General features: G+C 41.4%; 1 protein-coding gene across 1 annotated transcript in view; it reads left to right on the top strand.

Annotated features, from left to right (window-relative positions):
* Positions 1-17,728: 17,728 nt before the first annotated feature.
* LOC106657725 (tetratricopeptide repeat protein 28) overlaps positions 17,729-25,830 on the top strand; it is a 39,330-nt gene continuing 31,228 nt past the window's right edge. The window contains exons 1-4 of the mRNA XM_023462761.1: positions 17,729-17,752; positions 20,304-20,339; positions 23,563-23,820; positions 25,354-25,756. Of these exons, the coding sequence (XP_023318529.1) occupies positions 17,729-17,752; positions 20,304-20,339; positions 23,563-23,820; positions 25,354-25,756 (721 nt within the window). The remainder of the gene's footprint in view (positions 17,753-20,303; positions 20,340-23,562; positions 23,821-25,353; positions 25,757-25,830) is intronic.

The following is a 25,830-nucleotide window of genomic DNA, read 5'->3' as shown; positions in this document are numbered from 1 at the left end:
GTGTATATTGTATTATTTAAAAGAAAAGAAAAAAACCAAAATATATTGATATAGTAATGTTGGAATATTGTCACATACTTTTATTATTTCGTCAAGCGAAAATATGAAAAGGAAGAAAGAAAACGAATTGTAAATGAACTATTGACAATAAAACTTGAAGTCTATGTATAAAAAAAAAGCAAAAAAGCGTTGATGGTCTTCTGAAGTGTACTCCTTCACCTCTTCAACGCGGTTATTCGATACGCTTTAAAAAATTATACACAATGTATCACGATTTCAATGAACTCCGCAACAAATCACCAGCAGCATTGAAGGGCTTACAATATAATGTATAGCGCGATATGTTTGTGTGTGTGTCGTCGAATACCCACATACAGTAGCTGAACTCAGCGAAAAATATTCATTGTCCCTTACAATGCTCCATTATATGGCGAGGCTCACATTTATTTTCCTTAAAATAACAAAAATAAATAAGAGAAGAAGACGGCAACGGGGGGAGAGAGAGAGAGAGAACGAGCCGTAACTCTGACAAGATTAAAAACAACAAACCGAAAACTCACGACCAACGTGGCAAGAATATACTATACACGGAAGGAGAGAGAAGAAGAAGAAAAAGGAGGGTAAAAAAAAAAATAAGAAGAAGAAAAAGAAAGAAGAGAATCGAAAGAGAAAAAAAGGAAGAATTTTACACGACACGACCAAATAAGAGAGAAGAAAGAAAGAGGCAGGCCAAGATTGACGAAGGACGAGGCGAAAAAAAGAAGACCGCGACGAGGACGAGAAAGAGAGGAGTTTGTTCGCGCGCGCGCATGGAGAGCAACAGGCAGAAGAGCAAATGATAGAGTATAAAGTGAAAGAAGGGAGGTAAATGAAGAAGATGAAGAAGAAGAAGAAGAAGAAGGAAGAGCAGCAAAAAAAAGTGGTTTTGCGCGAAAGGAGAATACCGAGAGAAGCATCAGAGAGCAGAGAGGGGAAAAGGGAGCGCGATTCCTTCTTCCGCCCACCGGACGTTTTTGAAATAGACCCTCTCTTTTGTTTAATCATTTTCAGAGACGAAAGAGGAGCGAGCGAGCGAAAGAGAGAGGTAAAGCCAAGCTCTCTTCGTAGGGTCTTCGTATATTTATAAAAGAAGAAGAAGAAGAAAAAGAGGACCGAGAAGACGAAAGAAAGAAAGAAAAGGAGCTCGCGTCTCGAGTTTATAAGCCTGCGCTGCGCGCACAGGGCAGGCATCGAGGCTCTTTTTAGCCCGAGCAGCAGCAGCCTCGTGTCCAGCCTTAATTACCTTCTATATAGGAAAACGAGTTTCTCTCTTCATCTCAACGGGCCCAGGCCTCAGAGAGAAAGAGAGACTGACTTCTCTCTTTCTCGTTGCGAGAAATCTTTTTCTCATAGAACACATACCCTGCTGCTGCAACACGTATATATATTTCTGCCGTGTCTCGCGCGAGCGCCTACTACTACTACTACAAACTTGTGCATCATCATAATCGCAATAATAATCATCATCATCGTGATGCACGCGTGATCGCAATTTATATTAAAAGAGAAAGAATTTCTTCAATTAAAAATCATGTCATTCCGCGTTCTCGCTCGTGTCTGTGTCTGTGTGTGAGGCATGCGGGGGCCCCCGCGCATATACGACGATGATCATGATGTATATCCCTCGCGCGCCCGAGCGGCTATATGTATATGTATATAGGATACAAAACGACGTAACACGCGCCAGTCACGCGAAATAATAATTTTTTGCCCATCATCGTCGTCGTCGTCGTCCTGTGCCAGGCTCTCCTCTTCTGTTTCGACTCGGTATATCTCATCTTGTTCGTCCTCCTCCTCTTCTCCCTTTTTTTTTCTTCTATACACGGTACTGCATATATATACGAGTTCTCTCTCTCTCTCTTGTGCGCATGCCATGCAAGCGCGTAATACTTAAATGTATGAATAATAGACCTCTGAGGCACGCCGTCGGGTGTTTTCTTCGGTTTGTGGCCCTCGTGTGCAGTGCGAGTGTGTAACAGAAAACAGCAGCAGCAGCAAAAACGAAGAGGGTTGCATATCGGCTAAAACACACCGAGAAGAGAAGAGAGAAGAGAGAAGCTGCTGTGCGCGCGTGGACTACCGGTATTGACGCGCTCGTGCATAATCACGCGGCCTTTCACCCAATAATTTTTATCCATCCACGCGCGCGCGTGCATCCGATCAAGATGTAAGTGCAAGGGATCTCTCTCTCTCTCTCGATCTCGCGAGCAACGTCTCGTCGGGCTTTTATTTATTCATTTTTTTCCCTTCCTTCTTTCTTGTATTACTACTCTACTCCTATGAGCTTGACGTTTAATTGCGCGCTCGTACATGCTGTTACCTGTGTACATCTTCTTTTTTCTTCTTTAGCCGCGCGTTGCTTGATATTTACGAGAAAATCGTTTTATGCCGAGGAAAGAGCGAGCACCGGTTCGCGCGCGCCGTGCGACTTTTTTCTCTCTCTCCATCCACCTGCCCTCTGTATAGCCGTTATATATACCCAATAATTATCATACAATTTTTTTCTCCTTCTTTACTTCATTATTGCTTAGACGTTGTATTATGCATGTAAAAGCGCAGAAAAGGAGTTTCTAGAGAGAGAAGATTGTAAAAAGGAAAATCATTGCGCGCTCCATAGCTCTCTACGACCGACTCGTTTTACACTCCATACGGATGTGTATAGCAAAGTAATAATAACAGCTACAGTCTATGCAGCGAATCGTGCTGCAAGCTCGTTTATAAGTTGCAAGAGAATTTGCTAAAAGGAATAGTTACAATATATACTGAAGTGGTAATGAAACTATTTTAATATAGTTCACATCTTCTCTACTCCTTTGTGAGCAGTGGATGGTTATTGAGCACGCCAATCATGTCATAGCGTGGGGGTGGCAACTTTTTGAATGAATATTCGAGTGTATGAGCATGAATTGAATCGACACGACAATGAATTTTTTTAAGTGCTTAGTTTTTTAAGGATAGAAAATTTCTCGAAGAAATCGTCGTCAAGTTAGACTTTCGAACTGATTTAAATATTGTACGAAAGATGTATCAACAGATAAATCGGTAACATAATTGTAAACAATATCATCATTGACGATTTTGTCATCGTCTCTCGACACACTGATCATTTTTATTGTAAAGAGAAATTAGTTTGAATGTTGCCTTTAGCGACGAAACAACCCATAATTCCAGAAGATTTTCATAAAACAAATTGAAGAATCTGTAGTTTAATTCAGAAACTAAAATGGATAAAAGTGAGGAGAAAATTGGAAAAGTTGTCTCAAAAGATAATTTAAGTGAAAATGACATTGTTGTTTCAAACGACAAGAAAAACGTTTCCGACGTTCGTCTAGAGGCATTTACACTAGAATCAAGCACGATAACACACCGAGACATAATTCACAATGAAATAAAAGATTATGCATGCGACAAATGCGAAAAGAAATTTGAGTTCCGAAGTCATCTGAGTAGACACCAAATATCGGTACACAAAGGCAGCAAAAATATTGCATGTGACAAGTGCAAGAAGAAATTTATAAAAAAATCGAGTTTGCTTACGCACCAAAAATTAGTGCACAAAGATCGTGATGATTACTCATGCAATAAGTGTGACAGAAAATTTGAAAGTAAATCAACTTTACTCAAGCACAAAAAGATATTCCACGAAGTTTTCAAAGATTACTTATGTGAAAGGTGCGCGAAGAGATTCGGAAATAAACAGAGTTTACTTGTGCACATAAAGATAGTTCACGACAAGTGTCAATTGAAATTGATTCGACGCGAAAAGATAGAACACGAACGGCGCAAAGATTTATACGCATGCGACAAGTGCGAGAAGAAATTTACACAAAAATCGTATTTGCTCTATCATCAAAAGACTGTACACGAAGGTTGCAAAGATTATGCATGTGACAAATGTGAGAAAAAATTTGGACTAAAATGTAGTTTAATCAAACACCAAAAAGTCGTACATGAAAGTCGGAAAGATCACTCATGCGACAGGTGCGAAAAGAAATTCGGGCACAAACTACATTTACTCAGACACCAAGAAATAGCCCACGAGGGTCGGAAAGATTTCGCATGTGACACGTGCGAGAAGAAATATGGACGTAAAGAGCGATTGCTCGTTCACCAAAGGACAGTTCATGAAGGTCGCAGAGATTACGTATGCGATAAGTGTGAGAAACAGTTTGGACTAAAATCGGTTATGCTCAAACATCAAAAGTCAGTACACGAAGGTAGAAAAGATTACGCATGCGACAAATGCGAGCAGAAATTTGGACAAAAATACAATTTGCTGTACCATCAAAAAACAGTACACGAAGGTCGGAAAGATTTCGAATGCAACGAATGCTCGAAGAGATTCGGAAATAAACAGAATATGCTCGTGCATATAAAAACAATTCATGAGGCTTGCAAAGATTTCGCATGTGACAAATGCGAGCAGAAATTTGGACGAAAATCAAGTTTGCTGTACCATCAAAAAACAGTACACGAAGGCCGGAAAGATCACGGATGCGACAAGTGTGAGAAAAAATTTTTTTATGAATGGATCCTGATTCAACACCAAAAAACAGTACACGACGGTCGAAAAGATTACGCTTGCGACAAGTGTGAGAAGAAATTTGGACGCAAAGCAGATTATCTTGTGCACCAAAAGACTGTCCATGAAGGTCGTAGAGATTATGCGTGTGACAAGTGCGAACAAAAATTTGGACTCAAACAGAGTTTGCTTTTACACCAAAAGGCAGTACACTACGGTCAAAAAGATTACGCATGCAATAATTGCAACACAAAATTTGTATACCCAGCCAGTTTAAGAGTACACCAAAAAGTAGTACACGAAGGTCGCAAAGATTTTGCATGCGAAAAATGCGAGAAAAAATTTTCGCAAAAATGTCATTTGCTCAGACATGAAAAAACAATCCACGAAGATCGCAAAGATTTTGCGTGCTACAAGTGCGAGAAGACATTTACAGAAAAAAGGAATTTGCTCGCTCATGTAAAGGCAATCCACGAAAAAAAGGAATGATTTCACATGTGACAGGTGCGAAAAGAAGTTTGGATATAAACTAAATTTGATCAACCACCAAAAGTCAGTCCACGATGATCGGAAAGATTTTGCATGCAACAAGTGCGAGAAGAAATTTGGACTTGAACATCATTTGCTTAACCACCAAAAAGCAATCCATGAAGGTCCGGAAGACTTTGCTTGAGACAAATTTGGAAAAAATGATTATTCACAATTGTAAAATTTCAATAAAGATTGTGCTGAAATGATTATGCAGTACCTGAAACGTGGGTGTTCTAATATCATTACACCTCAGTTTACCGTCGTAGAGGTGTTTTATTGTTAAACTCAACAAAATTTAGCGAACTGCTAATTATTACCTACGTACATTCTTTGACTACGAGGATCCTGCAGATCCGCAACGATTCGATCACTCGAAAGTTTTTGTACACGTCTTGTTTTGGAGCTGTGAATGGTTCGAACTTTTAGTTGAATATTGGATTTTTGATAAATCTCGTACGTATAGATATGCTGAATTTATCAAATATGCGCTATTGAAAGATCTCGATGAAAATACTGCCAGACATTGATTATTTCTGCCAAAAGAGACGTGATTGATAATATCAAAAATGTTCTACCTATAAAGCACGACAATCATGTCATGGCGTGAGGGTGGCAAATTTTTAAATTCAAGTGTATGAGCATGAATTCAATCGACACGACAATGAAATTTTTAAAGCGCTTAGTTTTTTAAGAATAGAAAATTTCTCGAAAAAATCGTCGCCAAGTTAGAATTTCAAACTGATTCAAATATTGTACGAACGATGTATCAACAGATAATTCGGTAACATAATTGTAAACAATATCATCATTGACGATTTTGTCATCGTCTCTCGACACACTGATCATTTTTATTGTAAAGAAAAATTAGTTTGACTGTTGCCTTTAACGACTAAACAACCCATAATACCAGAAGATCAATTTTACTCGTTAAATTTCTGAGCACAAATCAAAAGATCCGTCCGTCTTATTCAAACATCAATATGGATAAGAGCGAGATAAAATTCGATGGAATTGCCTCAAAGGATAATTGGACTAAAAAAGACATTGCTGTTTCAGACGACAAAAAATATTTTGGTGATATTTGTCAGGAATCATTTGCACTAGAATCAAGTATGATAACACATCGAAACACATTTCACAATGAAAAAACAGATTATGCATGTGATACATGTGAGAAAAAATTCGAGTTTAGAAGTCACTTGAGTAGACACCAAATATCAGTTCACAAAGGCAACAACGATTTCGCATGTGACAATTGCGAAAAGAAATTTGTGAAAAAATCGAGTTTAGTTACGCATCAAAAATTAGTACACAAAAATCGTGACGATTACTCATGTAACAAGTGTGAGAAGAAATTTGAAAATAAATCAACTTTACTCAAACACAAAAAAATATTCCACGAAGTTTTCAAAGATTACTTATGTGAAAAGTGCGCCAAGAGATTCGGAAATAAGCATAGTTTGCTCATGCACATACAAGCAGTTCACGGTGATCGCAAAGATTTCACGTGCGATGAGTGTGGGGAAAGATTTAGAAAAAAATCTAATTTGCTCTTTCACCAGAAGATAGTCCATAAAAGTCGCAAAGATTATGCGTGTGACAAGTGCGAGAAAAAATTTTGTAGTAAATCAGATTTGCTAAGGCACCAAGAGGTAGTACATGAAGGTCGTCAAGATTTTACATGCGACGGGTGTGAGCAAAAATTTGGACGACAAAGTTCTTTGATCAGACACTGGAGGACCGTCCATGAAGGTCGCAAAAATTATGCGTGTAATAAGTGCGAGAAAAAATTTGGACAAAAATCAGTATTTGCTCTATCATCAAAAGACAGTTCACGAAGGTCGGAAGGATTACGCATGCGACTATTGCGAGAAGAAATTTGGACGCAAACCAGATTTGCTTGTGCACCAAAAGACTGTCCATGAAGGTCGTAGAGATTATGCGTGTGACAAGTGCGAACAAAATTTTGGACTCAAACAGAGTTTGCTTTTACACCAAAAGGCAGTACACTACGGTCAAAAAGATTACGCATGCAATAATTGCAACACAAAATTTGGACACCCAGCCAGTTTAAGAATACACCAAAAAGCAGTACACGAAGGTCGCAAAGATTTTGCATGCGAAAAATGCGAGAAAAAATTTTCGCAAAAATGTCATTTGCTCAGACATGAAAAAACAATCCACGAAGGTCGCAAAGATTTTGCGTGCTACAAGTGCGAGAAGACATTTACACGAAAGTTGAGTTTGCTCTTTCACCAAAAAACAGTCCACGATGGTCAGAAAAATTACGCGTGCGTCAAGTGCGAGAAGAAATTTACAGCAAAAAGGAATTTGCTCGCTCATGTAAAGGCAATCCACGAAAAACGGAATGATTTCACATGTGACAGGTGCGAAAAGAAGTTTGTATATAAACCGAATTTGATCAACCACCAAAAGTCAGTCCATGATAATCGGAAAGATTTTGCATGCGACAAGTGCGAGAAGAAATTTGGACTTGAACATCATTTGCTTTACCACCAAAAAGCAATCCATGAAGGTCCGGAAGACTTTGCTTGAGACAAATTTGGAAAAAATGATGATTCAAAATTGTAAAATTTCAATAAAGATTGTGCTGAAATGATTATGCAGTACCTGAAACTTGGGTGTTCTAATAACATTACACCTCAGTTTACCGTCGTAGAGGTGTTTTATTGTTGAACTAAACTAAAAAAAATCTTGTGAATTGCTCATTATTGCTCTATGTACATTTTTTGACTCGTAACCTGCAGATACTACTCATGCAACGCTTAGATCAGTCGAAATTTTTTGTACATGTCTTGATTCGAACCGTAAAATAGTATCATTGACGATAGGAAACTTATTATATTCATAGAAAAAACAATTGATTCGAATAATGTCTTTACCGATGAAAAGAACCATTAATAACAAAAGATAAATTTTTTCAATTGATTTCCTTAACACTAAATAAGATGGTATATAATATAATCATGAACGAGTTTGACATCATTCCTCAAATAAATAGATCATGTTTACAGTATAAACAAATTAGTTTGAAAGTTTTCTTTTCCGATGAAACAATCAATAATACCAGAAGATAAATTCTACTCATTCAGTTTCCGTGAAACAAATTGAAGGATCAATAGTTTAATTCAGAAACTAAAATGGATAAAAGTGAGGAGAAAATTGGAAAAGTTGTCTCAAAAGATAATTTAAGTGAAAATGACATTGTTGTTTCAAACGACAAGAAAAACGTTTCCGACGTTCGTCTGGAGGCATTTACACTAGAATCAAGCACGATAACACACCGAGACATAATTCACAATGAAATAAAAGATTTCGCATGCGACAAATGCGAAAAGAAATTTGAGTTCCGAAGTCATCTGAGTAGACACCAAATATCGGTACACAAAGGCAGCAAAGATATTGCATGTGACAAGTGCAAGAAGAAATTTATAAAAAAATCGAGTTTGCTTACGCACCAAAAATTAGTGCACAAAGATCGTGATGATTACTCATGCAATAAGTGTGAGAGGAAATTTGAAAATAAATCAACTTTACTTAATCACAACAAAATATTCCACGAAGTTTTCAAAGATTACTTATGTGAAAGGTGCGCGAAGAGATTCGGAAATAAACAGAGTTTACTTGTGCACATAAAGATAGTTCACGACAAGTGTCAATTGAAATTGATTCGATGCGAAAAGATAGAACACGAACGGCGCAAAGATTTATACGCATGCGACAAGTGTGAGAAGAAATTTACACGAAAATCGTATTTGCTCTATCATCAAAAGACTGTACACGAAGGTTGCAAAGATTATGCATGTGACCTTTGCGAAAAGAAATTTGGACGGAAATGGCTTTTACTTGTTCACCGGAAGGCAATCCACGAAGGCCTCAAGGATTACGTATGCAACAATTGCGAAAAGAAATTTGGACGAAGATCGGATTTAGTCAAACATCAAAGGACAGCCCATGAAGGTCGCAAAGATTACGCGTGTGACAAATGCGAGAAAAAATTTGGACTAAAGTGTAATTTAATCAAACACCAAAAAGGCGTACATGAAGGTCGGAAAGATCACTCATGCGACAGGTGCGAGAAGAAATTCGGGCACAAACTACATTTACTCAGACACCAAGAAACAGCCCACGAGGGTCGGAGAGATTTCGCATGTGACAAGTGCGAGAAGAATTATGGACGTAAAGGGCAATTGCTCAGACACGTAGCATTAGTCCACGAGGGCCGCAAAGATTACGCATGCGATAAGTGTGAGAAACAGTTTGGACTAAAATGGGTTATGCTCAAACATCAAAAGTCAATACACGAAGGTAGAAAAGATTACGCATGCAACAGATGCGAGAAGAAATTTACAGAAAAAAGGACTTTACTCATACACCAAAGTAGAGTCCACGAAGGTCGGAAAATTACCCATGTGACGAGTGCGAGAAAAAATGTCAGTGTTTTATCGCCCATCAAAGGATAGCCCACGAGGGTCGCAAAGATTTTGCTCGCAACAAATTTCAGAAGAATTATTATTGATAATTGTAAATATGTATACACATAGTCATACATATGTTTTTTTTTAAATTTTAATAAAAAATCTTTTGAAATGATTGTGCATTACCCAAACCTTGGATGTTCTATTATACCTTCATTCACTGTCGTAATAGTGCTTTATGTATGATTGACTAAACAAAATTTTTCCAACTGCTACTTATTACTCTATTCAAATGTTTTTCATGTTTCACTACTCATGCAACGATTAGATAAATTGAAAGTTTTTGTACAGGTCTTGTTTGGAGCTGTGAAAGGATCGAACTTTCAGTTGAATACTGGATTTTTAATAAATCTCGTAAATATGATGATAAGCTGAACTTATCAAGCTTGCCCTAGTGAAAGATTTCGATGAAGTTGCTGACGGACATTGATTATTTAAGCGCAGAGACATGATTTTAACCCATTAATTGTTCTCTATATTTTTTCGAATCTGCCTCTGTTTTCGAGTCTTTATAATAAAACTATTTCAATATATCTTGCCACTTCTTTTCTGCTGTAAGAGAAGTGGTGACTTATGGAGAGCGGAAATCATGCCATGGCGTAGGGGCGGTAAATTTTAGAATAAATATTATAATTTTTTATGAAACATGTGTACATAAACTCGTTATTGTAAGTTGGAAGTTTTTTTGTAAATATTTAGTTTTAAAAAGCCAAAAGATTTCTCGAGGGAATCATCACCAAGTTTGAATTTAAAATTGTTTTAAATATTTCAAAGATAGAGTATAAACAGATAAATTGGTAATGTAAACAATAGTATCATTGACGATTGAACGCTGATTATGTTCATAGGAAAAATAAATTAGTTTGAATGTTGTCTTTGCCGACGAAACAAGCCATAAATAACAAAAGATAAATTTCACTTAACTCATTTCCTTGACACTTAGTAAGATCCACCGTTTAATTCAGAAACTAAAATGGATAAAAGTGCGAGGCAATCCGAGGAGGTGGCCTCAAAAGATAACTCAAGTAAACACGAAATTACAGATTCAGACGTTTGTGATATTTCTGAGAAGGCAGTTACACTGGAATCAAGTATGACAACACGCCAAGACACGTTTCACAATGAAAAAACAGATTTCGCATGCAACAAATGCGAAAAGAAATTTGAGTTCCAAAGTCATTTGAGTAGACACCAAATATCGGTACACAAAGGTCGACACAATGATTTTGCATGCGACCAGTGCGAGAAGAAATATGTAAAAAAATCGAGTTTAGTTACACATCAAAAATTAGTACACAAAAATCGCCACGATTACTCATGTAACAAGTGCGAAAAAAAATTTGAAGATAAGTCTACATTACTGAAGCACAAAAAAATATTTCACGAAGTTTTCAAAGATTACTTATGCGAAAGGTGCGCCAAGAAATTTGTAAATAAAAAGGGTTTGCTTTTGCACATAAAGACAGTACACGACAAACGTGAGAAAAGACATGAACAAAAAGCTTATTTGCTCATCAATCAAAGGATAATCCACGAGGGTTGCAAAGATTATGCATGTGATAAGTGTGAGAAAAAGTTTGGATTGAAATCTAAATTGATCGAACACCAAAAAGTCGTACATAAAGGTCAGAAGGATTTCGCATGTGATAATTGCGAGAAGAAATTTGGATATAAATCGAATTTGACAAAACACCGAATGACAGTACACGAAAATCGCAAAGATTATATTTGCGACAAGTGTGAGAAGAAATTTGGACGAAAAGAACATTTGATCAATCATCAAAAGACAGTCCATGAGGGTCGAAAAGATTTCGCGTGCGACAAGTGCGAGAAGAAATTTGGTTTAAAACTGTATTTGTATTCACACCAAAAGACGGTACACGAAGGTCGTAAAGATTACATTTGTGACAAGTGTGAGAAGAGATTTGGACAGAAATCGCGTTTGCTTGGCCATCAAAAGTACGTACACGAAGGTAGGAAGGATTACGCATGCAACAAATGCGTGAAGAAGTTTACAGAAAAAAGGAATTTGCTCATTCATCTAAAGACAATCCACGAGCGTCTGAAAGATTACGCGTGTGGCCAATGCGGGAAGAAATTTGGAAAAAAACCGCACTTGCTTCACCACCAAAGGACAGTACACGAAGGTCGCAAAGATTATGCATGTGACAAGTGCAAGATGGCATTTGGATATAAGTGCATATTGCTCTCACATCAAAAGACAGTACACGAAGGTCGTAAAGATTATGCATGCGACAGGTGCGAAAAGCAGTTTGGAAATAAATCTAATTTGGTCAAACACCAAAAAACAGTCCATGATGGTCGCAAAGATTTCGCATGCGACAAGTGCCAGAAGAAATTTGGAACTAAATCAGATTTGTTGAAGCACCAAAGAACAGTCCATGATGGTCGGAAAGATTTCGCATGCGACAAGTGTGAGAAGAAATTCGGACAAAAACAGCATTTGCTCAGTCACCAAAAAGCAGCCCACGAAGGTCACAGAGATTACGCGTGCGACAAGTGCGAAACAAAATTCGTACATAAATGTAATTTTCTCTTGCACATAAAAACAGTCCATGAGGGTCGCAAAGATCATGCATGCGACAAGTGCGAAAAGCAGTTTGGACATAAATCTAATTTGGTCAAACACCAAAAAACAGTCCATGATGGTAGCAAAGATTTCGCATGCACTACTTGATAGACGAAATCGGAGAAAAAGTTAATTAGCTTCTCCGCCAAAAGACGGTACACGAAGGTCGCAAGGATTTTGCTTGAGACAAATTCGAGAAAAATGATGATTGACAATTGTAAAATTTCAATAAAGATTGTGCTGAAATTATTATGCAGTACCTGAACCTCGGGTCTTCAACTATCATAACACCTTCGTTCCCTGCCTTAATGGTACTTTGCTGCTGATTGAGTAAACAAAATTTCTCGCACTGCTAGTTGTTACTCTATACGTAAATTTTTTGGCTACTTGCTTGCTGCAGCTATTCATACAACGATTTGATCGATCAGTCTCTACGTTTCCTCAAAATACGTATAAGCGCTCGAAATTATTTCATCCTTTTCTGAGTACTTTTATCCATCCAAATCTTACATCGAAGCTCTTCGAGCGGCGGCACCTTTTCCAATCCAACGCTGTTTGCAAGTCTATATAGAATCCACATACCCTCGTCTATGCACACACGCATAATAATGATAATAATACGTCACGAATGCATCCGAGTACGCGTGTGTGTGTGCAGTCTTCGATCGCGCTTTATAACGGTACGATATTATATGCGTATAGTCGTGTGCCATATATCGTATATATAGCTAGTGCACACGTGCGCATTACGTACGGTCGGGCTATAATAATTTACAAATGGACTTTCTTTCGTTTTTCCATCGTTAACTTGTGCATACATACACACATATGCGCGCTCCTTATAATGCATAAGAGCGTAACAGTTTATCGGGTAATAATGTCGAGGCCGAGACGTTTTGCGATCCGATATAAATGCACGAGCGTATTATTTAACTGCCTAGAGCTCTGTTGTGTCCGGTGCGTGCGCAACAGACGCGAAAGAAAAGAAAAGAAAAGAAAAGAGAAGGAATCGGTTAACCCGCCGATCGTACTCCGTACCGATTTCCTTGTATATTTTTACGCGCGGGCACGTATACGGGAGCCTGGTTCCTTTTCGATCAATTCATAGAATTAGAAACGCGGTACGTCGCGCCGCTACTTGCCAATCGATACATTTATATTATTATATACGTGCCACCCGATCCAGCACATCCTTTCCAAATATACAATAAAACACAAACCCACGCGGATTCGCGCGCGGAGGGATATCGGCTTACCACTCGACTGCTACTTCTACTACTGCTGCTACTGCCGCTGCTGCTACGAGTCCTCGAGCGACCCCGTGATATATAAGTATTATACGTTACATACGTTACGCGTATACCCTATACTCGTCATAGATTTATGTTGCCTCCGAAAATCGCTTCTGTATAAAACCCTTTCGCGCTGCTGCTGCTGCTCTAAATACGATATTATATATTGAGAGGGCTGCTGCAGCGCCAGTAGGGCCCCCCTCGCACAGCACTAATTTCGTGCTCCTCTCTCTCTCTCTCCCCCGAAAAATAATAATTCGTGGCGCAGTGGAGAACACTGAGAGAGAGAGGCGAGATGTTGCCGATGCTGCTGCTGCCGTTGAGCCGAGAGTTGGTATAATGTAGTCTGTTATTATTTTTCACGTGTGTGTGTGTATATTACGAATAATGAATGATATGCGCGCGCGCCTGCATTTATTATATTTGCGTATATTTTTCTTTCAACGATCATACGCGTGGGTAACTGGGTTGAAGCAAAAAAAAAAAAAAAACACGAAATAAAATAAGCAATTATTTACCGTTGAGCCCAGCCACAATGAACAATATCTTTATCCGCTAGCTCTCGATTATAATTGCGATCGAGAAAAGAAAGAAAAAAGGAATTAATAACGGAGAAAAGGAAGTCTCGAGTTAATCAATCACGCGTCACAAAAATTTCTTCTCTTTTTTTTTTTTTTTTTTTATTTATTTCGTGCGCACGCGCGCGCGCGTAAGTAAGTACAGCTCGCGGCGATTGTCGCCGTATTTATACATATATACCTGAGCGCACAGCTCGCGGGCATCTTTTTTTCTTCTTCTTTTTTGTTTTCTTTAATCAACCCTTCATCGGGAGGTATATCAACGCGGGACGGTAGCTACAAAGAGTATGCGGCTCGACAACAACAACAACAACAACAACAACAACAACAACGACTACCTCGTGCGTGTGCGTATTATATATTTACGCGGGCTTGTACGCGAAATTTCCGGATGGCCCCCGTGGGCTGCTCCAATAAAGAGCAGCAGCAGCGACCAACGAAAAATCCTTACGTCATCCGTATTACATACTGTTAAAGGTAGGTATAATAAAACACACATATACTCACACGAATTGCCTCGCTGAGTACCGCAAAGTACGTACGTACGTACGCGCGTCTCCTCCTTTTTTTTTTTGTACATATCGTGTCTGTCAGTGTGTCCCCGTCGTTTTGTGTGTCTTTTACCATGACAGCCCGGTACGCCGCACAGGCCTGACAAGCAAGGGTGTCGGCATACATTATATATAAATAAAGAATACACAACGGAGGTAGAAAAAAATGAGGGCTACGTGTGTACGAGAGTAACGAGAGAAAGAGAGAAAAGGCGCATACTCGGAGACCCTGTGTGCATATGTAAGTCAAGCTCGTACTCTCACGCATGCCTGTATTATATATATGGGTCAAAATAATACTTTTTTACAAAACCGTGCGCACGTATGTCACCGATCTTGACGCGCTTTTGATATGTTACAGTACATGGTAAAAAGGTCCCAAAAAAAAATTTTTAGACCCCCTCCCCCCTCCTACCCCCCACTTCCGGTATAAACGTCCATTTTCGATCTATATTTTTTCTGAGGACATGAAGCAATTAAAAAATTTGAAAAAATTCACAAAAATACTTTTCAACAATCCAAACAACCTTGAATTTTTTCAGATTTTTTAAGTGCTTCAGGCCTTCAGAAAAAATCATTGAAAATTTTGAAAATCGAGATACGGCGATATGAGCCGATATAGTAAACGGAAATTTTTTCAGTTTTTTATTGCATTAAAAAACATAACCTCAATTTTTTTCAGATTTTTTCAGATGACCTAACGCACCTTTTGAAGCCAAAAACCGCTTTTTTTGACGAAAATAATTTTTTTAAGATGGTACGGAGCCTCGAAAAATCTGGAAAAAATTTTTTCTTTATTTTTCATCAAAATACATTACCTCAAATTTTTTCAGATTTTTTAATTGAAGGCGATAGTTTCTAGGGCCGAAAAATGCTATTTTTAACAAAAAAAGGTTCCTAGAACCCGATGGTTCCGGTGAAAAAATTTGAAAATATTTTTTTTGAAATCCTTGACAAATTTTAATAAATTTTGACCGTTTCAGAATTCCGATTGAAGCCTCCTAGCTCAATCTAGAGCAGGACAAAGATTAACGCAAAATTCTGAAGACGTTTCTGAAGACACATTAAGATATGACAAAACTATTTTGATGCTCTAGATTGAGCTAGGAGGCTTCAATCGAACTTTTAAAACGGTCAAAATTTATTAAAATTTGACAAGGAATTCAAAAAAATTTTTTTCAAATTTTTTTACCGGAACCATCGGGTTCCAGGAACCTTTTTTTGTTAAAAATAGCATTATTCGGCCCTAGAAACTATCGCCTTCAATTAAAAAATCTGAAAAAATTTGAGGTTATGTATTTTGATGAAAAAAACAAGAAAAAATTTTTTCCAGATTTTTCGAGGCTCCGTACCATCTTAAAAAAATTATTTTCGTCAAAAAAAGCGGTTTTTGGCTTCAAAAGGTGCGTTAGGTCATCTGAAAAAATCTGAAAAAAATTGAGGTTATGTTTTTTAATGCAATAAAAAACTGAAAAAATTTCCGTTTACTATATCGGCTCATATCGCCGTATCTCGATTTTCAAAATTTTCAATGATTTTTTCTGAAGGCCTGAAGCACTTAAAAAATCTGAAAAAATTCAAGGTTATTTGGATTGTTGAAAAGTATTTTTGTGAATTTTTTCAGATTTTTTAATTGCTTCATGTCCTCAGAAAAAATATAGATCGAAAATGGACGTTTATACCGGAAGTGGGGGGTAGGAGGGGGGAGGGGGTCTAAAAATTTTTTTTTGGGACCTTTTTACCATGTACTATAACATATCAAAAGCGCGTCAAGATCGGTGACATACGTGCGCACGGTTTTGTAAAAAAGTATTATTTTGACCCATATATATAGTATAAAACAGTATGGATGCAGTTTTCGCGCGCTCGCGCTCGCACAAACACTGCAGTCCACGGGCACGAGGCAGAGGCAGGTGCACCCCCTCTCGTGTGTACATGCGTATATATATATACCTATACCTTCTCTCCTGTATATTATATATTATATATACATATATACAAGGCCCCGGCGTGCGAGAGGTAAAGTATAACGCGATATACATACGCATACATACTCATTATTATACGTGTGCAGTGCATACATACACGCGCATGCAAGTGTGTATATACCGCGAGTCAATCGAGCCGGGGACCTTTACCTGTGCGTGAGCTACGTATGTGTGTTGGTGCTGCATATACGTATACCCATTTAGAGTCAGTTGGGACTCTCTTTCATCGGAGGGCCTTATATATATACCACTACTGCTACTACTACTGCTCGTTCGCTCGCTCGCTCGGGCTCGCTCTTCCTCCTCCCCGGAGGGGGGACCCGGGGTCACATTCCAAGATGGCTGTGCCTCAGGAATGCAGCGCGCGGCCAATGCACATTACATTATATGTATATACCTGTATATTCCTTCGCACAGCTCGCTGTATATAGGTATATAATATAATACGATATACACGAGCTTGGGCCGTATATACATCCCTCCTCTCTCGTTCTCTCTCATTCTCTCTCTTCTCCTCGGCGAGTTCCTCTCTCTCTCTCTCTACTCACCGTACGTTTTGTACTCGCGGAGAGCAGAGCTGAGAGCTGAGAGCTATCCTCGAATTCAGTGTATCCCAGCAGTCTCGAAGCTACGGCCTCCGCGAGAGGGACCAAGTATTATATTTGTACTATATACTCACGCATTCACGCACGCATCGGAATCGAAAGAGTCGAGGTTTGCCAAATCGTCGAGGAGCTGCGCGAGACACGGCAGCAGCAGCAGCCGCGTGCTCCAACGTGTATGTCACATTGTGTCAAATCGGTTATACGAAACAGAGAGAGAGATCGGTAACTAATAAAATGTGACGCGATTGCAAAAGTGTTTGTGTCTGAAGGGGTTTAATATTGTGAAGATAATCGAGTGTAATTCGTGCGTTCATAAAGTGCTTGTGCTTGTGTGTTTGTGAGTGTGCGTGCGTATATGGGGCCCGATGATGCCCAACAGGCTGCGGCAGCCGCAGCCGCTACGTAACGGGCAGATAGCAGCAGCAGTAGCACAACGACGACGAAGACGTGCAGCAGCAACAGCAGCAGCAGTGCAGTATCATTATTATTGTTGTTATAATGCCCGATGCTCCGGCTCGCCGGCTTAGGCCATTATGTCTCACAGAGATATATCCGAGGTAATTATGCGCTTCCCAATTCTGACACTTGTTGTATATATATATATATATATATATATTGTATACTTGAAAAAGTAAAGGGGGGAAGAGAAGAAAGATTCGGGGAATAAATTCGGGGCCTTTTGCGCGCACCCAAACGAACCAACACCGCAATTGTATAATGACGATAATAAGTACAATGCGAGTGTATATATAACATCCCCTTTGCCTCTTTCACTCTCTCTCTCTCTCTCTCTCGTTCTTTCTCGCTCTTTCTCTGTTATAATGTATAGTAATATAATAAGAGCGACTGCCTTTTTGCCTATATCATCGCGCCTCTTTGTGAATGAGAATAATCCAGCCCTCTCTCAATATAATGAAAAAATCGGCTCAACCTAAAAAAAAAAGAAAGGGTCAATGCATAATTCCAAATGCAGCGCGACAGAGTACTCGTGTGCTCGAGCGGCTTTATTATCCTCTCTTATAAGTTTATAAGACAGAAGCAGCAGCAGCAGCAGTACTCTCTTGAGTTTGTGTATAAGTGTGTACCTGTGTGTGTGTATAATATAAGGTACAAGAGAGTCCGCGCGCGTTCTCTCTCTCTCTCTCTCTCTTCCTCGCTCGCTCTCTCATCGTCGAGGTAGCGTATAGTATATAGGGAGTGTCTTTTTTCGACGTTTTGTGTCTCTTTCGTCGGTCGCCGCGACTGCCGCCACCAAAGCTGCTGCTGCATCTCGTGTACCTACACACAGACACACACATACATAAGTATCGCAGGCTCGATGTGCAGTCCTTCGTATCGTCGTCGTCGTCGCCGCCGTCGCCGTTGCATTGTCCGCGGAGCTCGATCGCGAAGCTACACACACACACACACACACGGTGGAGCCTTCGATGTGATTCTATATATAGGACGTATAGTATATATACCTACACGCGTTTAGCGGCGATATTGTTCCAAAGCCGGAGAGCGCAGAGTTGGAATATATACTATGCAAGGGTGGTTAAGCGACTAAGCGCGATATAATACCGAGGTCTCTTTCCAGGCAGATATGCATGCGAATCGTGGGAGCGAGTGTCCTGCATGCGCGCCGCGATCATACATATACGTATGTATAGGCACAGGCTGCTCTATATATCAGCTTGGAAATGGGGAGTGAGGCAGGTGTGCAGCAGCAGCGGCGGCGACAGCAGTATGTGCATGGGTATATTCTATCTATAAAACAAAAGACACGTCGATACATCGATGCGTACTTATGTATACGTTGCATACGCGTTGAGACTCGATTCCGATCGATCAAGTCGATCATTTTTTTAATCGCGAAACTCCACCAGAGTATTTCCTCGTGATGATTTTCGCTTCGATGAGCTTATACTGCGCGGCACAACTCGTATATATATACACTGCACGAGCAGCAACCGATCGATTGGCTATATACGCACGTATATCGAGAGAAACTTTCCATCCCAAGGAATCAAGTTTCTCGAATATCGAACTGCGCTCACACACACACATACGTACGCGTTAATATCGAATAATCGATAAGGCACCAACTACTCTCTCTGTGAAAGGGCACGAAAGCGCGGATATTTTTCGAATGTACGCGTGTGCGGAAAAACGCAGATCTGCCGTCTGTATAATCTTTATCGATACGTGCACGCATGCACGCGTGCATAAATACGAGTACGAGAGCGAACGAATTTTTTCCTTTTTCGTCTTACTTCTTCTTCTTACTCGGCAAATGGAACGCGTGAGCAATGATATAAAAGTTTATTGCCACGCTGCATCGGTAGTAGTAAGTAGTATGTACTATGTATGTATAACAGCGGTGCTCGCTCCGAACGTGTATCGCAGATCGCGCTACTTCGCGAATACTCGCTAAATGGATATAATGCAACTTGGCGCGCGCGCGAGCAACAACGCGCCGCTTCTTTTATTCTTTATTTTTTTTTTCTTAATTTTCGAGCGCAGCGCGGAACTTTTAATACGCACGCACGCGTTAAATGGAAGAGAGAGAGAGGCTCGCGATCCCATATTGCCCATATAAACGCGCACATACACATATAATACGGAGCAAGCAGAGGCCGGGCTCGAATTTTTTCACATTTCTGCTGCACTGCAGCGGCTCGAGATACGTGTGCTACGTGCGCGCACACAGACACACACACACACACACACAGGGGCGAGCGCGTTATTATTAGTACGTATATACACTGCACTATACAGACGGTGCGCACGCCGCGTACTTTCACCTCTCTCTCGGTGCGCGCGATATTATAATGCACGTGTAGGCCCGCACCAAAGTTTAACGCGCTCGATGGGTAAGTAATGCGTGCCCCGTATTATATACCGATCGTATTTAACGCCGTGATTATCCTTGACGTTATCATCGAGAGCCGAGATATCGGCGGAGGAGACGAAAAATCGAAAATATACTCGATATTATGAGTGCTATTCTACCAATTTTTTTCCTATATTATGCGAGCTTGACCGATCGATCCCGAATATACAGCTATTTTTACGAGGAACAGGTTGAAAGCCGGGAACGATTCACGTGTATAATATATACGAGAGATCGGCACCAACGCTTGCGTATACATTGCGAGGGGTGTGCGCGTACCTAAAAATCGGATTATCCGAAGTTTTAACACGACGATCATCGGGTTTCGCAACGGCTAATTGGCTAAATTAGAAAAAATTAGATACGTTAAAAAAGCGAGATCAAAACTGAACGACGTCGAGACATAAAAACCAAAATCGAAATTTTCGAATTTAAACTTTATGTAGACTACGCAATCGATAGTGAGTTAATAAAAAACGAGCTTAGTGAGTCTGCGCAAAGGTAACCAGGCTTTTTTCCCGGCCATCACTACTTGTCACTTTTCTGATTTTCCTGCCTCCAGTCAAATCAGTAAAGTGACCAGTAGTGACTCGACTGTGAAAAAGGCTGTCCAGTGTCCACCAATCTTCCGTGCGCTACACGCGTTCGTGTGGATCGCTCCGTACTCGATCGAACGAAAAAAAATAAAGTTATTCCGTGTGTATACGTACACGTTGCACGTCGTCGCAGTACAGCGTGAACCAAAAAGTAAAACTATTTCATTGTGTAGTGTGTGTATGCGCGCGCGAGTGCCCAGAACCATGTCCTCGTCCGACGAAAGTATCGACGATCACCTCTACAACTATAATTATAACTATAGTTATAACAAAAAAGCACAAGATCTCTCTAATCCCGAAAAAATAGAACGTTTAAAGATCAAACGCGAACGGGTCGATTGGGACGACAGAGAGGAGCTGCGTAAATTTCTCACGCACGTACTGTATCCCGTAGCCATATTTTGGCAAGGCCCACCACCCGATCTCCGAGAAATTTTCAGCGCGAGAGAGATCGAAGCGCTTCTCTTGGATTCCGTGACGTACAAACGAACGGAGATCGACGCGATTTATCAGCATGGAAGACGATTCGTCGAGTTCGTGGCTCGCGCGGGTTACAAGCACGAGCCCGACGACGTCGACGAGCACGGCCGGCCGATATTGTGTCGCACGACGGCACTGAATTACGGGTCTTACCTGGGTCCCCAACTGGCCAACTACCTGTTTCAAATTTACAACAGATTCGACCTCAATTACATGGACGACGCGGGTTTGACGCATTTTCATGTGGCCTGCGAGCATGGCTCGGTCGACGTCTGTGAGAAGTTTCTCGAGCTCGGACAGAACCCGAATTTACCGGCGCGAGAGTACGTCCAACCGCCGCTGATTTTGGCTACGAAGTACGGAGGCGCAGAGGTGTTCGAGTTACTGCTGAGGAATTACGGCGCCAATCCGAATTTGGCCGATATAGAAGGAACGACGTCTCTGCACTTTATCGCCAAGGATCTCGATCGAGGCCAAGATTTGATGAGGATATTGTTCGAGTTCGGCGACAACGATGATCGTTCGGTGAAAATCGATGCCCGGGATAATTCGGGCGACACACCGTTGCAATGGGCGGTGCGCTATCAAAACCGACCGATGATCGCGTCGCTGTTGGAAAGAGGCGCGAGTCCGAATTCTGCCAACGCGGAGGGTTTTACACCTCTGCACGATATCTGTCGGAGATGCAGGGACGACGGATCGATCGAGCTGTTCTTCGAGATCAACGCCAAACTCCATCGGTGGGTGCGGATCAATGGGCCGCGGCGAGGTTCTTGCCGCGCGCGCTCGACGCGGTCTTGGATCGTGGCGCCGACTTGTCCGACTTCTTTTTTCCCGACGAGGATGCCTTCGTCGAGAGACGATCTTCCAAAAATACGTTCTGTCCCGCGGATCTGAGACTGGCGGCCGGCGCTCCGGCGGTGGTCGATAGACTGACGAAAAGAGGATACGAGCCGAGCCGAAGCGACTTGCTGACAATCATGAAATTTTTCGCCAAGGAGGGATTGCTCGAGAAGTCGAGCGCGGATCATCCACTCGACGAGGAGTCGCTGAAAAAAGCGGAAAGCATAAGGTTGAGTCCGAGTCTGTCGCTCGACGAGCTGGTTCGCTTGCCAGCCGGCGAGGCGGAGAAACTCACGTACGAGTACTTCGTGGAGTTCACGACCCACGGTCACTACTTCCCCGAAAACGAGGCTTGCGTCGCGCATCTCTGCGAGAAGATAACGAGGCGATTTTTCCGGCGCTGGACACTGCATCCTTTCTGGGAGTTGATAGGCTATCGGCTGCCGATTCTCTGCTGCGAAATGATCATCGAGAAGCTCGGGAACGAAGATTTGTACAATATTTGTTTGGTGGCTGCGGGTCAAAGCCATGAAGATATTAAAAATAATGTAATAGTAAATGTAATAGAACGTCGCAACAAGAGACCCAGGAGAGCTAGGAAAGCTCCAAAGAGGCTACAAACTGCATGGCCAGTTAGGAAAGTTCCACAGAGGCTAACAATTGTATTGCGAAAATTTTAAAAGTTCTTTTTGATTCTAGTTATTAAAATGAGAGATTCGTTGCTTTTGTATTATTTTTCGATGTTTAGTGCTGATAAGCGTGAATGATTTTTTTTATCAAATGAATAAAATAAAATAAAATATATAAAATAAAAATTGAATTCATTGATTTGTTCGAGTTTTAACTTTTTTTATACCTATTTATATACATATTATCCACACATATTCATCTATGTAAATATAAAATAAGCACAAATGCCCCCGTACACGTAACTCAACACGCCTCGGCCGACAGCCGATATACACTGCACATTCGACTTGTTTTTCCCTCAATTATCCTCGAATTCCAAGCTCTATCATACACAGGCAGGCCCGAAAAATATATCCTACGCCGTACGAGATCGAGAAAGATCCATGTCTTTGAATTCGCACCGCGCACATAATATATCGCGTACTTAATATAGTGCTCGCGTACATTAGCTCTTCTGTAAGATGTGTGTGTGTGTGCGTGCGTGTACGATATACACGTGTACACACGCGCGCGAGATCATAATCTCCGACCGCGTCTTACGGAGCTCGATCGCTACCGATCGGCCGATCTTTCAATCCGATCTCGTACCGATATATAAACTCGATCGAGAACGAGACTCGCTCCTCGGCGAGCTAGCCGATCCCGGAAGTTTCGCGCTACGTGACTACATTATAGAATTTATATCCTGCATAATAGATACGGTTACGGCTCACGGCTTATACGGCGGCTAAGTAATGGCGATAATGTATCCCATAGCATTTATACGAGCCTCTTAATTAGCCACCCCGCGCCGTACATATATATGAAATAATAATTTTCTCTAATTTTTCACCTATCGCATCTAAAAAAAATTATACGTATATGTTGGGGATCTTGTATATAGGTGGAGCCCGAAGGCACATCGGCCCTGGACGACGAGTCGCGGGTGCTGTTCCTGGACACGGTGCGGCGCAGCAACGCCGCCTGCCAGGCGGGCGACTACGGCCTGGCCGCCAGCCTGTACACGGAGGCGCTGGGCCTCGACCCGGCCAGCCACGTGCTCTACTCGAATCGCTCGGCGGCCCGCCTCAAGATGGGCATGTTCGCGCTGGCGCTGCAGGACGCCGTGCGCGCCACCGAGCTCAGCCCCACCTGGCCCAAGGTACGCGATAATATTACAAAGATCATTGGTATACGCCGTAATAAAATAATAATAATTAGTGGCTTTTATCTCCGTACGGCGAGTATACGCCATATCTATTTCTCGCTCTCTTGTTTCTTTTTCTTTTTTTCATCTTATGTACTTACGCACGTACTCCACACCGCGCGCAGTTTATTTTTCATCGCGGATAACTCGTTCTCTCTCTCTCTCTCTCTCTCTCTCTCTCTCGCTCTGCATATCGTATATACACGTATATAATAATATATATAAATACACGGCTCACGCGCGCGCGCAAGCGTGTTACATAGGTAGCAAACCTGAAATCTCTCTCGGGTCGTATATATAATATACTCGTGTGCTGCTTGCAGCAGCGGTAGCAACAGCCGAGCGAAGAATGAAAAATGAAGATACCACTTGTCACCGGTAATACCTTTTTTTATTTCGCGCGCCCGAGCGAGCGGCAGGTATTATTATTATATATAGCCGCTGCTGCAGCGAAATTCTTCTATTATATTGGGGGCCTCGTCGCTGGGTCTGTGTGCAGCGGGTCGCATATCATGCATTCCCCAATACGAGATCGTTGAACTTTTATAATACATAAAACGTGGGCTTTGTATACCGCGTCTGACTGTCTGTGTGTGTGTGTGCGCGTATCGCGATATATAAACATACCGATCGTCGCACAACACGCGCGCGCGCGCGCGCAGGCGGCAAAAGGCCAATGGTGTATATATAGAAGGTAGAAGCAGAGAGAGAGAGAGAGGAGAAATGACAGAAAAGACATTTGTGTACATTTTTATGTAGGAAAAAAATTTGCGTGCGCGTATAGCTACGTATATAAGATCTCCAAAGCGGCATCCTTTGATGAGATTCTCTCGCTCTCCGTGGTAGTGTGTGCCGACGAGGAACTGCCCGTTGCCGCTGCATCCTGCGCGTATATGACGTCACAAAGGACCGACTTTACCGCGAGCAGCATCGACGTTTGACCAAATTGCCAACAAGACGTTTCCTTTCTTTCATTTTTCTATGCTGCTTTTTTTCCTCTTCTATTCTTGCTTTTTGATGTTTTTGTTTGATTTGACTCAACTCGGCCTGTGCCGCTGCGACACGCGTATACACATTAATAAAATGCGTGATCGGCAATCTAGTCATTTCGGTAATATATTCGTTTGTATCGGTAATATAACAGGAGCTGCTACTGCTACCGAGATGAATTAATAATAGCTGTGTGAGCTTTTATATACAAAATATCATGATATAATATACACGGTTGTATATAATACATTTAACTGGCTGAGCTTTTTGACAAGATTATAATGCCTCCAAACCGAAAAAGTGACTCCTCTTATAAGCCTTTATCTTTCTCTCTCTCGCGCGAGCGCTCGTTTTATTTATCTTATTGCGTCGTTTTAATAATTCACAATCCTCGGGGACTTCCCGTCTTACGCACTATAATACATTAAATTACACGTGTCCTCTCCTAGATTTCACACTATCACCGCGATTTATAAAAAAAATAACATTCATTTACAGGCGTACTATCGTCAAGGCGTAGCTCTGCAATGTCTCGGCCGCTACGCCGACGCCCTCGTCGCTTTCAGCCTGGGACTGGCGCGCGAGCCCTCCAACGGCCAGCTGCTCTCGGGCCTGATCGAGGCCACGCTCAAGTCGCCGCTGCGGCTCAATCTCGAGCCGACCTTTCAGCAGCTGCGGGCGATGAAGCTGGACGAGTCGCCGTTCGTCGTGGTGTCGGTGGTGGGCCAGGAGCTCCTCGGCGCCGGCCAGTATCGCGCCTCGGCGCACTGCCTCGAGGCCGCCCTCGCAATCGGCTCGTGCAGTTTGAAGTTGCGCGGCAGCGTATTCTCCGCGCTGTCGTCGGCCTACTGGGCCATGAACTCGCTGGACAAGGCCATCAATTACATGCAGCAGGATCTTGGTGAGTCGCATTTTCGAGCGTACGCGTCAGGTTTTCGACTTTTGAAATTTCGTTTCGTTTAGGCCTGATATAAT

Source organism: Trichogramma pretiosum, unplaced genomic scaffold (assembly GCF_000599845.2).
Source record: "Trichogramma pretiosum strain Unisexual culture from Peru unplaced genomic scaffold, Tpre_2.0 scaffold1, whole genome shotgun sequence".
Taxonomy (NCBI): domain Eukaryota; kingdom Metazoa; phylum Arthropoda; class Insecta; order Hymenoptera; family Trichogrammatidae; genus Trichogramma; species Trichogramma pretiosum.
The sequence above is the reverse complement of the archived record's forward strand: the minus strand, read 5'-3'. Positions and strand labels throughout refer to the sequence as shown.